The sequence below is a fragment of the Haliotis cracherodii genome, unplaced genomic scaffold (assembly GCF_022045235.1).
Source record: "Haliotis cracherodii isolate W230 unplaced genomic scaffold, xgHalCrac1.p SCAF_2, whole genome shotgun sequence".
Classification (NCBI taxonomy): Eukaryota; Metazoa; Mollusca; class Gastropoda; order Lepetellida; family Haliotidae; genus Haliotis; species Haliotis cracherodii.
In genome coordinates this window covers 32,618,164-32,632,529 of record NW_027266275.1, presented here as the reverse complement: position 1 = coordinate 32,632,529, position 14,366 = coordinate 32,618,164, and the positions used below count along the sequence as shown (strand labels likewise).

The 14,366-nt window shown below is 42.3% G+C and overlaps 2 protein-coding genes across 2 annotated transcripts in view; one reads left to right on the top strand and one right to left on the bottom strand.

Annotated features, from left to right (window-relative positions):
• The first annotated feature begins 1,744 nt into the window (after positions 1-1,744).
• On the top strand, positions 1,745-13,297 carry LOC139469013 (aquaporin-8-like). Its single transcript, XM_071251149.1, has 5 exons — positions 1,745-2,004; positions 7,251-7,377; positions 9,861-10,069; positions 11,001-11,150; positions 11,748-13,297. The coding sequence occupies exons 1-5, from the start codon at positions 1,745-1,747 to the stop codon at positions 11,830-11,832; spliced, it is 831 nt and encodes a 276-aa protein (XP_071107250.1). The 3' UTR covers positions 11,833-13,297.
• The window catches only part of LOC139467576 (uncharacterized), a 48,951-nt gene continuing 46,354 nt past the window's right edge, over positions 11,770-14,366 (bottom strand). Inside the window, exons 25-27 of the mRNA XM_071249113.1 lie at positions 13,924-14,038; positions 12,765-12,896; positions 11,770-12,559 (exon numbers count right to left, since the gene is read on the bottom strand). Of these exons, the coding sequence (XP_071105214.1) occupies positions 12,064-12,559; positions 12,765-12,896; positions 13,924-14,038 (743 nt within the window). The 3' untranslated portion in view covers positions 11,770-12,063. The remainder of the gene's footprint in view (positions 12,560-12,764; positions 12,897-13,923; positions 14,039-14,366) is intronic.

Below are 14,366 nucleotides of genomic sequence, written 5' to 3'. Positions count from 1 at the left end.
TCCCCAACGAGTGATTTTTCACTAGGACAACACCCGACCATATGTTGGACGTGTCACTTCTGATTTCCTACATAATTCCTACGAATCATAATTCGGCGAGGGGCGGTTGGGTAGCCAAGTGGTTAAAGCGTTCGCTCGTCACGCCGAAGACCATGGTTCGATTCCCGACATGGGTACAATGTGTGAAGCCCATTTCTGGTGACCCCCGTCGTGATATTGCTGGAATATTGCTAAAAGCGGCCATACGAACTCCTAATTCGGTGCTTCCATGGCCTTCAATATGGCCCGACTTAAACCCAATTGAATATTATAGGATGAACTCGGTCGCCATGTCCAACAACGTCAACCACCGCCCCAAAAGCTTCCGCAACTTTGCCAGACATTGCATGATGAATGGTTGACGAATACCGTACGACATAACATGTACTGACGTTAACGCTGCTGGGTGAACATTAGTGTGTGCTTTGGTTCATAAAGATCATTTGAAATAAAGACGACGCATGTAAATAGTGTTTCACCTGTGCATTTGTTTAAATGTCGATTTAGGCTGGACTCGCGTTCATGTAAAGGGTCATTTTGATGGATGGCTGAAGGAGAAATTCTGTGCTGAGTAAGTGAGCGATGGATCGATGACGTCACTTCCAAAACGATGCTAGCAAATTGGTCCAGGGTAAAAACAATCGAACCGAGATAAAATAACAACTGCTAATCGAGGATGGCTATATCGCACCGTGATTTAATCAATCGATTCTTGGACCCGTGAAGATCCGGGGTAGAATAGGCCTTCAGCAACCCAAATTTGCCTTAAAAGGTGACTATGCTTGACGTAAGAGGCGACTAACGGGATCGGGTGGTTAGGCTCGCTGACATGGTTGATGCATGTCATCCCAATTGCGTAGATCGATGCTCATGATATTAATCACTGGATTGTCTGGTACAAACTCGATTATTTACAGACCTACAGACATATAGCGGGAATATTGCTGAGTGCGGCGTTAAACAACAAACAAACAATCCTATGAACAACAAACAATTAAAGCCTGTGTCAGTAAGTGTGTGAGGAAGGCCCCAGCAATTGGTATCGTGCTGAACAATGATCATAATTAGGGCAAATCTGGGACCCGAACCCACAACAGCGGATCCCGGAAATGACAAGGGACGTAACTCTTCACAACGGCATGATCCTTTGACAACCGAGTCAGCCCTGTAACTTCAGAATGTGTATAAACAGCATGTAGCTTTGAAGTATATAAATTAAATAATCTTCGACTGTTTATGATTTAAAAATAATGCCATACTGGAGCGTTGGGTATAAATGATAATGCATTATTTTATCGTCACTGTCTGTGTAGTCATTTGTGAGTCTAACATTGAAATAATTAAGGTTCCAGCTGTTCAACAGTAAATGTCATTTTTTCGGCGGATGACTCAGGCACCAATGACGTTTGATTGGACGTCAGAATACAAATGATATACACCCTCGTATATGTTTACCTACATAATTACTTTCATAAATGCCACTTCATGATAAGCGATCCTCCAGTATTAACCTGAACAGGAGAGTATGTTTGAGACTAGGTCGAGGAGACACCTGTGTTCAAAACCAACCTTATCTTCAACAGCTGGTGGAAAATCGTTTACAGCACATCCTAACCACAACTGTCGTGTAGAATGTATGTATCCGTGCACCATGTGAAACGTTGAATTATCGAATTTCACCACGGGGTGTATCTCTCGAACCCAGATGGCTTGCCTTGGGGATCCAGAGAGCGAAAAGATGGCGGAAGAGAGGGATGCGTTTTGGAGAGTCTTTGAAGCCATCATGCAAGCATGTGCCGCGGAGTTTCTAGGAACGGCGATTTACGTGCTAATCGCTTGTCTGGTATCCTCGGGGGTGAAGGGCATAGGGATTCTACCCCCTGAGCACATGCCAATGATCGTGCCTATAGCACTGTGTGCCGGGTTCACGGTGGCTGCATTGATGGCCACATTTGGAAAAATGAGGTACGTGATTAATATGTTTTGCAAAATAAATCATTTAATATTAATAGAATTAAAAAAAAACATTGGGGATGAATATGTTTGGTTCCATGTAGGTTTTGTCTGTGTTGATAACATGCCACAAGCAGGGATGTCACGTTAGAGCTAAAAGGTCTTCAAAAAAAAAATTGATAAAACATCACCCCCAGAGAATAATCAGTCTCCATTGTCTACCGAAACCATTCAAGTGGGCTTAAAAGACAAAATAGAAGTGAAAAATGATGTGAATGTGTCTCTCAAAATCAGTGATGACACCAGGTGTTCGCGAAAAGATGAAGCAATAGAGTAGAGTACTTCAGACAACCTATATTATTGAATGTGAATCACGGCTGTGTATTGAATTAAAGCGACCTTTGATTCAACAACAGTTAATCATAACGTCTGAAAAGTAAAGATTATTTGCTTTTGTTGGATAAAAAAAGAAAGAATTCAATTCAGATGAGAAAAGCAAATTGTCATATATACTACCGAGTCAATATTTTACACGTGACAAAGGTCTCTCTCGGGTGATGGTTTCACATTTTCTGTCAATATGTCAGATGTACATATTTTGATTAGATTTAATTTAATTATATTTATTTTAATTAGATTGTCAGCATTGTAGCGTCATGGCCAATACGTGAAATATACCGTGACTCTGAAATATATTAGGGGCGGTCGGGTAGCCTAGTGGTTAAAGCGTTCGCTCGTCACGCTGAAGACCCGGGTTCGATTCCCGACATGGGTACAATATGTGAAGCCCATTTCTGGTGTCCCCCGCCGTGATATTGCTGGAATATTGCTAAAAGCGGCGTAAAACCATACTCACTGAAATATATTAGTCTCTATGTATGGACCGAATCTTCCGTGGCTCGACGAACACATTGAGTGTGTTAGTATCATTATGTATAGGATACGTATTATAAATCAGCAGGATAATAGTATCGATTCTTAAATCGGATAAATTTTTATCAGTATGATAATGCTGAAGAGGGCATACAAAAAGAAAAACAAATATATTAATATGATTTGGGCAATGTCTGGGACAATCCAGAATTAATTTTTCACGATTTCGTTGAGATGTAGTGATATTGACAACCAAGCATAGTAAAATTGGATTTCTATAGAATGATTAAAGTTGGTGTTACTTATGAAATGTATTTATCTCCAATTTGTGATAATTAACGCTTATCGCATCCCTTTATGTCAATTTCGGTGCTCAACACACACTCTTATGATTGAATTTGGATTTACGAATGAATTCCTCGTTTGTGAAAGACTTTGTCATCTTGACATTGCCCGTGTGACGAAAGATATACCTGCTTTTGTTGCATGTTAACAACGAACGGCCCCATTTCACAAAACCAGTAGGGTAAGACGATCTTAATTCCCATACTTTAACATAGACTTTCAACAGTTGTATTATATCTGAGATCCGTGTCACAAAGCGATCTTAGCGTTAAAGCGATCATATTTCTCATACTTTAACATAGACTTTCAACAGTTATATAATATCTGAGCTCCGTTTCACAAAGCGGTCTTAGCGTTAAAGCGATCATATTTCCCATACTTTAACATAGACTTTCAACAGATGTATCATATCTGTGATCCGTTTCACAAAATGGTCTTCGCGTCAAGCGATCATAATTCCCATACTTTAACATAGACTTTCAACAGTTGTATCATATCTGAGCTCTGTTTCACAAAGCGATCAAGCACCAAGGCGATCTCAACTACCTTACTTAGTTTAAACATATTTTATCGTCAAAGGGATTGGGCACAAGTGCAACACTTATTGCTGCCTTTTCCCCATATACAGTGAAACATTATTTTACAAAATAAAAATGAACAAATTACAATTTAAGAACGACACTGGGGGAATACCATACACTACTGATCTGAGGGGTATTACAATGTGCTAAAAGTGAAAAAATACATATATTTGACAGTAATAAATAATTACATTTTTAAAATAATAATAATATGCTAACTACTGAATCTGTCAGTCTTTTTTCTATAACTGTGACCAGACAAGAAAGTATTTGTATTTAGGTTTGGGTCACTAAATGAAAAACGGTGTAACGTTGTTTGGGCTCCAAGACAATCAGTATTTGATGGTAATGTCTCCCTAAGTCATCGTATAAAGTGCATTCGAAAGAAGTAGAAATAGGGAGGTTTTCACTAGGCGCGCCGCGTTTACAGGAAATAGTATCAGATAAGATAACAAGAAACAGGTCGAAATTTAGCGTGTTACAATTGTGTCCTAATCTACTAGTAATCTAGTGTGCAAAATGTTTGTGGATTTGGTACCGCAATTATAGAACAGGTGGTGATGCTCACTGATGCTACAGCTTTAAAAGAAGATATTGATGAAACCATCCCTTACTTCTGATGGTAGATAATTCCATTTGCTTACTGTATTATTTAAATGTTCGAGAAAATGGTCCAAAATCATGGCGGTTTCTGAGATTATATCCCATACTTTAATATAGACTTAGGGCAGTCGTAGCGCTAAGGTCGCTTTGCAGGAGCGGGCCTAGAAGGCCATGTGCCAGGATAAGACGTTCACAAACACGTACACTGATACGCCGTAACGATGCATGTTACGTCCTCACGTTTGTCAGCACGGTCAACGAAGTCAGTGGCCGTGTGTAGGAATATGTGCACTATATTTGTTTCGTCAAGGAGGACTTGACTACATATTTAGTCATAATACGCATGGGAGGTTGTCACATTAGTTAATTTTAATGATTCTTGTGTCAAATCGGTAGCTACGTTTTAGAATGATATCAAGCATTCAACTGTGCTACAAAACAAGGGGATCATATTCTTTTGTTTATAGATCTATACTTTTGGAGAGAGAGAGAGAGAGATAGAGATAGAGAGAGAGAGAGAGAGAGAGAGAGAGAGAGAGAGAGAGAGAGAGAGAGAGAGAGAGAGATTTGTCTTTTATGCCAAATGAAATCGGGAAATAATTGAGACTGATCGTATCCTGGCGTTGAAGTTCTATATTAAAGACGTTTGGGTGTAAAACGTTTTAGAGCGCAATATCAGAGAGTCAGAGATTAACTAATATTTATATTTAAGGATAAAAATCCCCTCAGAGACATTAATATTCAGATCAGCTGTAGTTTAGACATGTTTCAAACCAGTGAATGCGTGAGGGAGGTTAGTTTTATTGTTTGAAAAATTATAACGGCAATGTCATGGCGGGGGACTCCAAAGAATGGCTTCAAGATATTTACATATGTGTTGGAATCGACCACCGATCGTTGTCGTGACAATCAAACATTTTAATAACTCTGCCAAACAATTTAACTGAACTTATATTCACTAAATCTTTATAGGTAAAAATCCCCACAGGAACAGTTATATGAGCCATTTGTACCGGAAAGTTATGATCGTGAACCCGAATCCTCTGTTTCTAGGTTAAACTTGTGTCCGCTCGTTGGTTTCACCAAAGTGGTTAACGTTTAGGACCCGCATCAATTGGGCTTTCCTCCCACATCATGCTTGCCACACCGTCATTGGACTAAAATGCGGTTCAAAGCGGCGTTAAACCAATCTCACTCACTCACTTTCTTATAACACTTTTTCCGACACAGTCCTGGCGAGGATTCACTCAGGGATTAGTACACAGCGATGCCTGTGTTTGTTATCCACCCGTTACCAACCCGATACACGATAAATGGGAAACGTCTATGCCCTGAGTGACGTTTATTTTCTTCTTGCCCCATGGTTTGCCCCACACGTAATGTAACTGACTGTGATGTAACTGGTTCTTCAAAGCGGCAGTAAATCTACCCCTCACTAACCACCTACGTTTTTTTGTTTTTGTTTAACGCTGCACTCAGCAATATTCCAGCTATATGACGGCGATCTGTAAATAATCGAGTCTGGACCAGACAATCTAGTGACTGACATCATGAGCCTCGTAGTGGGGCAGCTAACATGTGCACCTGTTCAAATGATGATACAAGCACAGACATGACATTGTCGGTCGCCTTTGGGTAACTAAGATGAAGCAAACATAAGCCACCCAAATCCAAGATGGCCACCATTCTACCAATATGGCCGCCAATTTCCCTGCAAATGTCCATATTTTGCCAATATCCAGCCGATATTACAATGCGAACACTAATTTATATTGATCAATTTGGTGACAGTGAGGTGACAATACTGAAGTAGTTAAGTTCATGAAGCTCTTTTTGGAAAGGAGGCAAGTTTTTGTTTTGTTTTTATTTAGACTTTTGCGCGTGCGTGTTCCACGGAGGCGGTTCTGCAAACGTACCGGAGTGCTTTCGCAAAACATTTGCAGAATTACTGCGGTACTTTTGCAAAATAACTATATCTTACCGCTGAGGTTAGACAAAGAAAGCGCGAGAATCGAACAAAGGAGGTAAGTATACTTGTGATCAGTAGTGTATATGACAATAATATACATACCACATTTTGAAATAAGTAACGTATCAATGCGTGATCATTGCAAGTAACATTCCAAGTTCAGCATACACAGTGTCAATGGCGTATGACCTGACGTATAGCGTTGGGTGACAAGCACCAGCCATAAAAAATGATAAATTTATTATAAAAAGATTATGACGTTCATTTGAAATAGGTCAAAACACGTCCTCAGCATTGACAATACATGGGTAAACCACCTGTTGCTATCTCAGGCCTATTGAAATGGACGCAATTATAACAGCTGGAGATGATAATCTTATAGCAACGAGCTATTCATTGTGTATTAGGTTATTGACATATCTCCCACTTGGTGGAAGCCCTGATATTTATAAATGAAGTATACAGTAGAAAACGTTAAGCCCTTTAATAATATATATACCACGCCATCATTGCTGCAAATATTTTGCCGATCGTTGCACAGCTGCAGTTTAAGCTCCTTACAGCGAAAGGGCGATTCCTATAATGTATACAACTAAAAACATTAAAGATTACCCGATTCTTTCATATAACTATAGTTCATATGACGTGCAGGGGCGGTTGGGTAGCCTAGTGGTTAAAGCGTTCGCTCGTCACGCCGAAGACCCGGGTTCGATTCCCGACATGGGTACAATGTGTGAAGCCCATTTCTGGAACACCCCCGCCCCCCCCCCCCGTGATATTTCTGGAATATTGCTAAAAGCGGCGTAAAACCATACTCACCCACTCACTCACTCATATGACGTGCCACGGACCATTATATTATAAATTATTTCCTTTTGATATTTCAGCGGTGGTCACTTCAACCCTGCTGTGAGTCTAGCGGTGTGTGTGTCCGGGGGTCTGAAGCCTCTCCTACTGCCCGCCTACGTCCTTGTGCAGATTTTGGGAGGGGTCGCTGGAGCCGGCCTCGCCATGGTGAGTGCGTGCGTGCGTGCGTGCATGCGTGCGAAAGCTTAGTTTAACGCCATTTATAACAGTATTTCAGTTACATCACGACGTGTCAGTTCAATATGGGAGGAAAACTCCAAATGGTGCAGGTATTTGCAGTTTGTTTCTTAACGTCGCACTCAGCAATATTCCAGCCATATATTGGCGGTCTGTAAATAATCGAGTCTGGACCAGACAATCCAGTGATGGAAATCATGAGTATCGATCTGCGCAATTGGGATACGATGACATGCATCAACCAAGTCAGCGAGCCTGACCACCCGATCTCGTTAGTCGCCTGTTACAACAAGCATAGTCGCTTATTACGGCAGGTTGGGTCGGTGAAGACCTTTTCAACCCCGGATCTTCACGGGTCCTTTCGGTCAGAGATGTCGCGAGATCCGAGTTGTACGCAACCCGCCGTCGTGTGAATGCCGAGTTGTATACAACTTCTGTTCGTATAACTAATAACATACAAGTTGCAGCAACTAGTTGTAGTACCCGGTGAATGCTCCTTTAGCGTTACGACTATCGTAAGCCTATGTGAAAGTGGACCATGTAACTGATAAATTAATAATAAACAAACTCGCAAAAAAACTCTGTTATTGTCTGTTACATGGTCCTGGGCCCTGTTCCTCAAAGCGATCTTAGCGCTACGACTATCGTAAGCCAGTGTTAAAGTATGGGAGTTACGATCACCTTAGCGCTTAGATGGCTTTGTGGAACAGGGCCCTGTTGATCATCTCAGCGCTAAAATGGGACGGGGCTCAGGTAAGACGCCATTGAAACACAGGGCATACAACCTTTTCCCCATATTGTCAATTTCAACACTTTTATATTATTATGTTGAAGTTAGAACTTGTTAATTTCAACACTTGTATATTTCGGACTTCCAACTACACAAAATTCCGATAAATGGTTTTATCATATAATGGGTAATAGGTTTTCCGGCAGTATAAAGCCAACGGATAAATACAATATCCGTTGGGGTCATATGCGGATACACTCTCCTACCCAGAGTTCCATGCGGCCGGCAGCCAGCTAGCGTAGTACCTCTGCCACAGGCCAGCGCCATGTGACGATTCGTCACATCTTTCACAGTCCATTCAAGATATTGCATATGCTTTTCATCCGTTTCATGTTTGACAAGTCTACACATTTTCATAAACAAATGTCAAAGAATGGTTAACTTTCATTGAGAAAGTATGCAAATACGTGAAAATCTACTTGTTTTTGCGTAGTTATCCTATGTTTACATTGGTTGTACGGCTCCACATGCTGTCATCGAAGCCCAACGGAGAGCTAGCGACACGGTCACTTTGATGCATAAATATATATTGTCATGCAACTCACTGTCGCAGTTGTAGTAGCATATCTATAGTTATGCAAAACAATATGTAAAGCACCCCCAAATACTTGCATTAGTCCGTTCTATACTGATTTCTGAAAAAGCGCGTTTGTTTACAAACAAGAGAAAAGTCCGGTCACGTGATATGCAAATTAGCTTTTGGCAGTGGGGTTATGCTGAGTCACCACTGCGACGGAGTGTGATGCGGATAAAGATTCAAGTATCAAAGAACAAGTAGTATAGGGACTACTTTCAGTGTTTACAAACAAACATGGCGTCGTCCTTGCATTCGGCACTCGAGTCAGAATTAACCATCCGGATCTGGACAAACTATTATATTGAAAAGAGAAGAGAGAGAGGAGTGATACATATCAGGATATGTACCATCCCCAAACACAATCGCGTGATAACCTCTATAAACCAAGTAATGAATTGATTGTATGTTTCGAAGATCTTTCTAACATTTCAACACGCACAAGCCGCTGCATCAAGCTGATGTTCATGTTATGAAACAGTAGTTTTGGGTCGCGATCTTCATTGTCAGACCTTTCCCCAGGGGGTATAAAATTGATCTTTTCACTCATTTTTTGTTTTACGTCCGGATTGGATGTTTTAAATCCTAAAAATGTGTTTGGAAGAAAACAATGTGAGATTCCCTACAAGACGTTCAAATTTCAGTTTCTAGTGGACCATATGCCTCGTCCGTTCAGTACTGTTTTCATCGTTACGGCAGCAATGTTGTCAGTGAGATGTAACATTTTAACTCTGTATTGTACAAAAAACATTATCGTAGAGCGACTTTTAGCTGCCCAAATCTGCCGACCACTGCCCAAATCAGCCGATCACAAGGTCGATTGCCCACAACATCTGGGTTTTGTAACTCATAATTGTTGCATCATATGAACGTCCAAGGGTGAGTTTGTACAAAACGATTATAGTACTAGGGTGACCGTAACTAAAAAATACTAAGAGCTAAAGTACTGTACAACGGCACCGAGGTTGTTATCCAGAACGATGCTTTTATTCGTGGAGGTAACATTTTGACGAGGCTTGATAATCTGCTATTCTACAAATGTGACCACCGTTTGAAACGATGTTGTAACACCCCTTCATTGTTCCGTAGGTTGTAGAACCAGATGAGCTGTTCACCAAGGTGTTAACTGATGATGGTGTTGAGATGGCGGTGGGACCAGGTCGGGCTATTGCCTGCGAATTTTTGCTGACTGCGTTTGTGATAGTTGCTGTGTTGCTGACCACGTTGGAGGAGAAGACGAAGTCGCATGCAGCACCAACTGCAGTGGGCTTCGCGTATGTCGTCGGCATTCTCTCGGGGTGCGTAGGGAGGAGAAAGACGCACGGCATATATTTTTATGTTACTTGTTTAACGCCGCACTCGACTAAATTAAATGATGACGGACGGTAAATAATCAAGACAAGGCAATCCGGTGATTGACATCATGAGCACCAATCTAGATACAATGACGTACATCAAGCATGTCCCCCGATCCCGTCAGTTCCCTTACGACAAGCATGGGTTGCTGCAGACCAATTGTCACCCGGAATCTTCACGGGACTAATTTTATGTGGACATGCTTGCTTGCTTGGTATTTAACCCAACACTCAGCAATAGTCCGGCTGTATGGCGGCGGGTGTACACAGAATCGAGGCTGGACGAGGGAAACCACTGAATGAGATTATGAGCAACGATCCACGCCGTCGGGGTACAGTGACACACAAACAATCACGAGTCTTACCGCCGACAGGCATAGGTTGCTGGGGCAGAATGATCACCATTTCCCTATGCCTGTCGTAAGAGCCGACTTCAATTAAGATGAGGACCCTATTACACAAGGGATCTTAGTGCTAAGACGATCACGAGTTAAAAGTAAAGGCAATTGTTACTCCCATACTTTAACACAGATCTACGACACTCATCCTGGGCCCACTTGCACAAAGCGATCTTAGCGCTAAGATGATCGTAACTCCCATGCTTACAATAGTCTTAGCGCTAAGATTGCTTTGTGCAAGTTGGCCCTGGATGGTTACAGCAATTCCAACGGACCCAATCGATGTTCGCGCCATGTACCGGCAGTGGTGATATTAGCGGGTATATCGCCGTAAAACAGCATTCAATCAGCCGATCGAATGACCAGCTAGCTACATCTTTCAACTACAAATCAACAGCTTGTATAAATCGATCTTTCGATGTGTTTTCAAAAGTTATATGTGCCACTTTAGTTTGAGTATTTGTTTTTATTTGCAGTATTCGGATAACCGGCACTAGTCTGAATCCTGCACGCAGTTTTGGTTCAGCAGTTGTGCTCAGTCTCTACTCGAAGAAAGCCTGGACTCTCCAGTATGTTTTCTGGGTTGGACCGCTTCTGGCAGCTGTTGTCACGGCAATATTTTACAGGTAAGCGCTGAGTATCCATCGTGTCACCCGTATCGTACGTCCTTGTCAGGAACAGAATCACCCGTATCGTACGTCCTTGTCAGGAACGGTATCACCCGTATCGTACGTCCTTGTCAGGAACAGTGTCACCCTTATCGTACGTCCTTGTCAGGAACAGTATCAACCGTATCGTACGTCCTTGTCAGGAACAGTATCACCCGTATCGTATGTCCTTGTCAGGAACAGTATCACCCGTATCGTACGTCCTTGTCAGGAACAGTATCACCTGTATCGTACGTCCTTGTCAGGAACAGTATCATCAGTATCGTACGTTCTTGTCAGGAACAGAATCACCCGTATCTTACGTCCTTGTCAGGAACAGTATCATCAGTATCGTACGTCCTTGTCAGGAACAGTATCACCCGTACGTCCTTGTCAGGAACAGTATCACCCGTATCGTACGTTCCCTAAATCCTTTTCAGGGACAGTATCAGTAACATATTGTCCTGGTTATCTGTTGAAACACCGAGCCGGACAGCATCCATTAAGAAATAAGTTGTTTAATAACGCACCTATAATTGAACAGTTACTTCCTCATATACCTTCATGGCATTTCAGATACGTGCTTTTCCGACGGAAGACATCCTCCAAGGACAAATACAAATACTCACAACTCATGACAGATCCAAATCAAAACGACTGATATAACAGAAGCAGACAACAAAATACACATCAGTCATTGATACATTTGCCATACTGCAATGCTCGCCAATGAAAACACATTAATACATCCTACTCGGGACAATGACTCCTAAAAGATATTGATACCAATCAAAACGATTACTATCGGACATGATGAACACTAAAGCTCTGTGTGGAGGAAGTGTTGAAACTTTTTCATTGTCAATGAATATTCAACATCGCCACGTCTTTACTAATCCGGTGGGGGTAACTCAGGCGGACTTGGCGGAGGTGTCTCCCTTTGACTTTGCATGACGGGTAATTGTCTTACACCACCAAACCCTGGAGGAGTAGGCGGGCCTAATATCCCAGGAGGTAGATGCAATGGATGAGGAAGCTCTGGAGGTTCCATGGGTGGATCAGAAAACTCCAGAGGAAGACCGGGTGGATCTGAAAACCCCATAGGGTCCGAATACTCGAGAGGTGGACTGGGTCGGCCATGTCTTGGTGAGTCTAAAGGTCTAGAATTATTGACGTATTCAGCTGATGCTTTGGGAGGAGATATGGACTGAGACAGTCTGCGGGGTGAAATGGATGCCCGGCGAGAGGGGGACAACGAGCCTGAGGAACGATGCGACACGGACCATCTTCTTTCTGGAAACATGTCTTGGTCATCATCAACCATGGCACCAGATATTGGCGATCTGCGAGTTTGTGATGGCGATGAGCGTTTTAGTACTTTGGAACTGCTGCAGAAGATAAAAATACATCATTATGTTTGTATTTGTACATTTCATAACATTCAAGTGATACTATTGACAGTTCTCCAGGTGATACCAGGATGGACCACCATCATTGTTCTCATCAGCATCGCCAAAACAAAAATCAATCACAAATGTTGGAAAAAGGTAAACTACAGAGTCAATGCCTTTTTGAGTCTGGATTGGTGTTTACCTGCTGTTCCTTCTTGCAGAGGAATTAACTTCATTAGGTGATGAGCCTGGTTGGGGAACTGACGGAACTTGACGAAATGAATCTGTTCTAACCTGTCCTGGGGAGGGTTCCGTGGATTGTCTTGATGACGCACTATGACAAATGCAGCAAATTGTAGGCGTCCAAATTCAATAAGCTATTACAGTTTATCATTTAAGGAAGATTTACAAGATGAGTCGTATTGATAAGGCCGCTGTGAGTGAGTGGGTGAGTGGGTGGTTTTAACACTGCCTTGAACAGTATTCCTGTTATATCATGGTGTGTCAGCTTAATGTGGGAGGAAAGCCCAAAGTGATGCATGTCTCAGACGTTTACTTTGTTTAACGTCGAACTCAGCAATATTCCAGCTATCCAGCGGTCTGTAAATAACCGAGTCTGGGCCGGACAATCCAGGGATAGACATAATGAGCATCGACCTACGTAATTAGGAGAGGATGATATGCATCAACTAAGTCAGCGAGCCGGACCGCCCGATCCCGTTAGTCGCCTCTTACCACAAGCATAGTCGCCTTTTACGGCAAGCATGGGATGCTGAAGACCAGTTCTAACCTGGATCTCCAGGGTCTCAGACGTTTACCACTTTGGTTAAAATCACGAGCACAGGTATGGTGATGACAAATCTGGGATTCGAACCCACGATCATAGGTTTCTGGCATGCCCTTGGGACGCGACTCTGCACAGTGAGACCGCTTTGAACTTATTTCAGTTCATGTGGCGGTGTGTCAGCGTAATTTGGGAAGAAAGCCAAGGAAATGCAGGTTTGGGAGGTTAACCAAGTTCGTGAAATCAAAATTAACTGGTTCAGTGCTGAAAAACCAAGGGGCATGATCAGCTAACGTGCTATTCGATCTCACGATAATCCCATCCTGGCAAGACAAAGGGGCGTAACCCTGCCTCAGCCAACGAGAAACGTGTCCCCATACCGTTGAGTGAATGAATAAATTTATATCATCATGGTTGTTGCATTTCGACATAAATAAATATGGCACTCCATCCATCATACAGGGGGCATAAAATCGTCAGTTGCGTTGCCGCTGTTTGTAATTGCAATATTACGAAAGTAAGTATTATTTGGCCATCATCGTTATACAGACAAGAACGTTTTATCAAAGCAACCTACTCTCTGAGGTTATTGAGGCTGATCATTGATGATATGAGTTCCAGGACCTTGTCTTTGTTTTCCTCGATCAACCTTGCTGCGACCTGACTCCCCAGTTGATGCATTCGCTCAGTCGCTGGAATGTGTAAGAGTGAGTGAGTGAGTGAGTTGGATTTAACGCCGCTTTTAACAGTATTCCAGTTATATCGCGGCGCGTCAGCTTAATGTGGGACCCACAATCATAGGTTTCTGGCGTGCCCAAGGGACGCAACTCTGGACAGTGCTGATACGTTTTCTAAATTATCCGCCACTGTATCGTGCATATTTTCTCCGTACAAACGCCGATATAAGCCTTTATCTAGAGCCCTGCATAACGATACCCATTCCCTTACCGGTCATACTGATAGTACCTCTACCACAAATCATATGTTTCTGCATCTAAACTGCCAGGCAAAAGAAAGTAT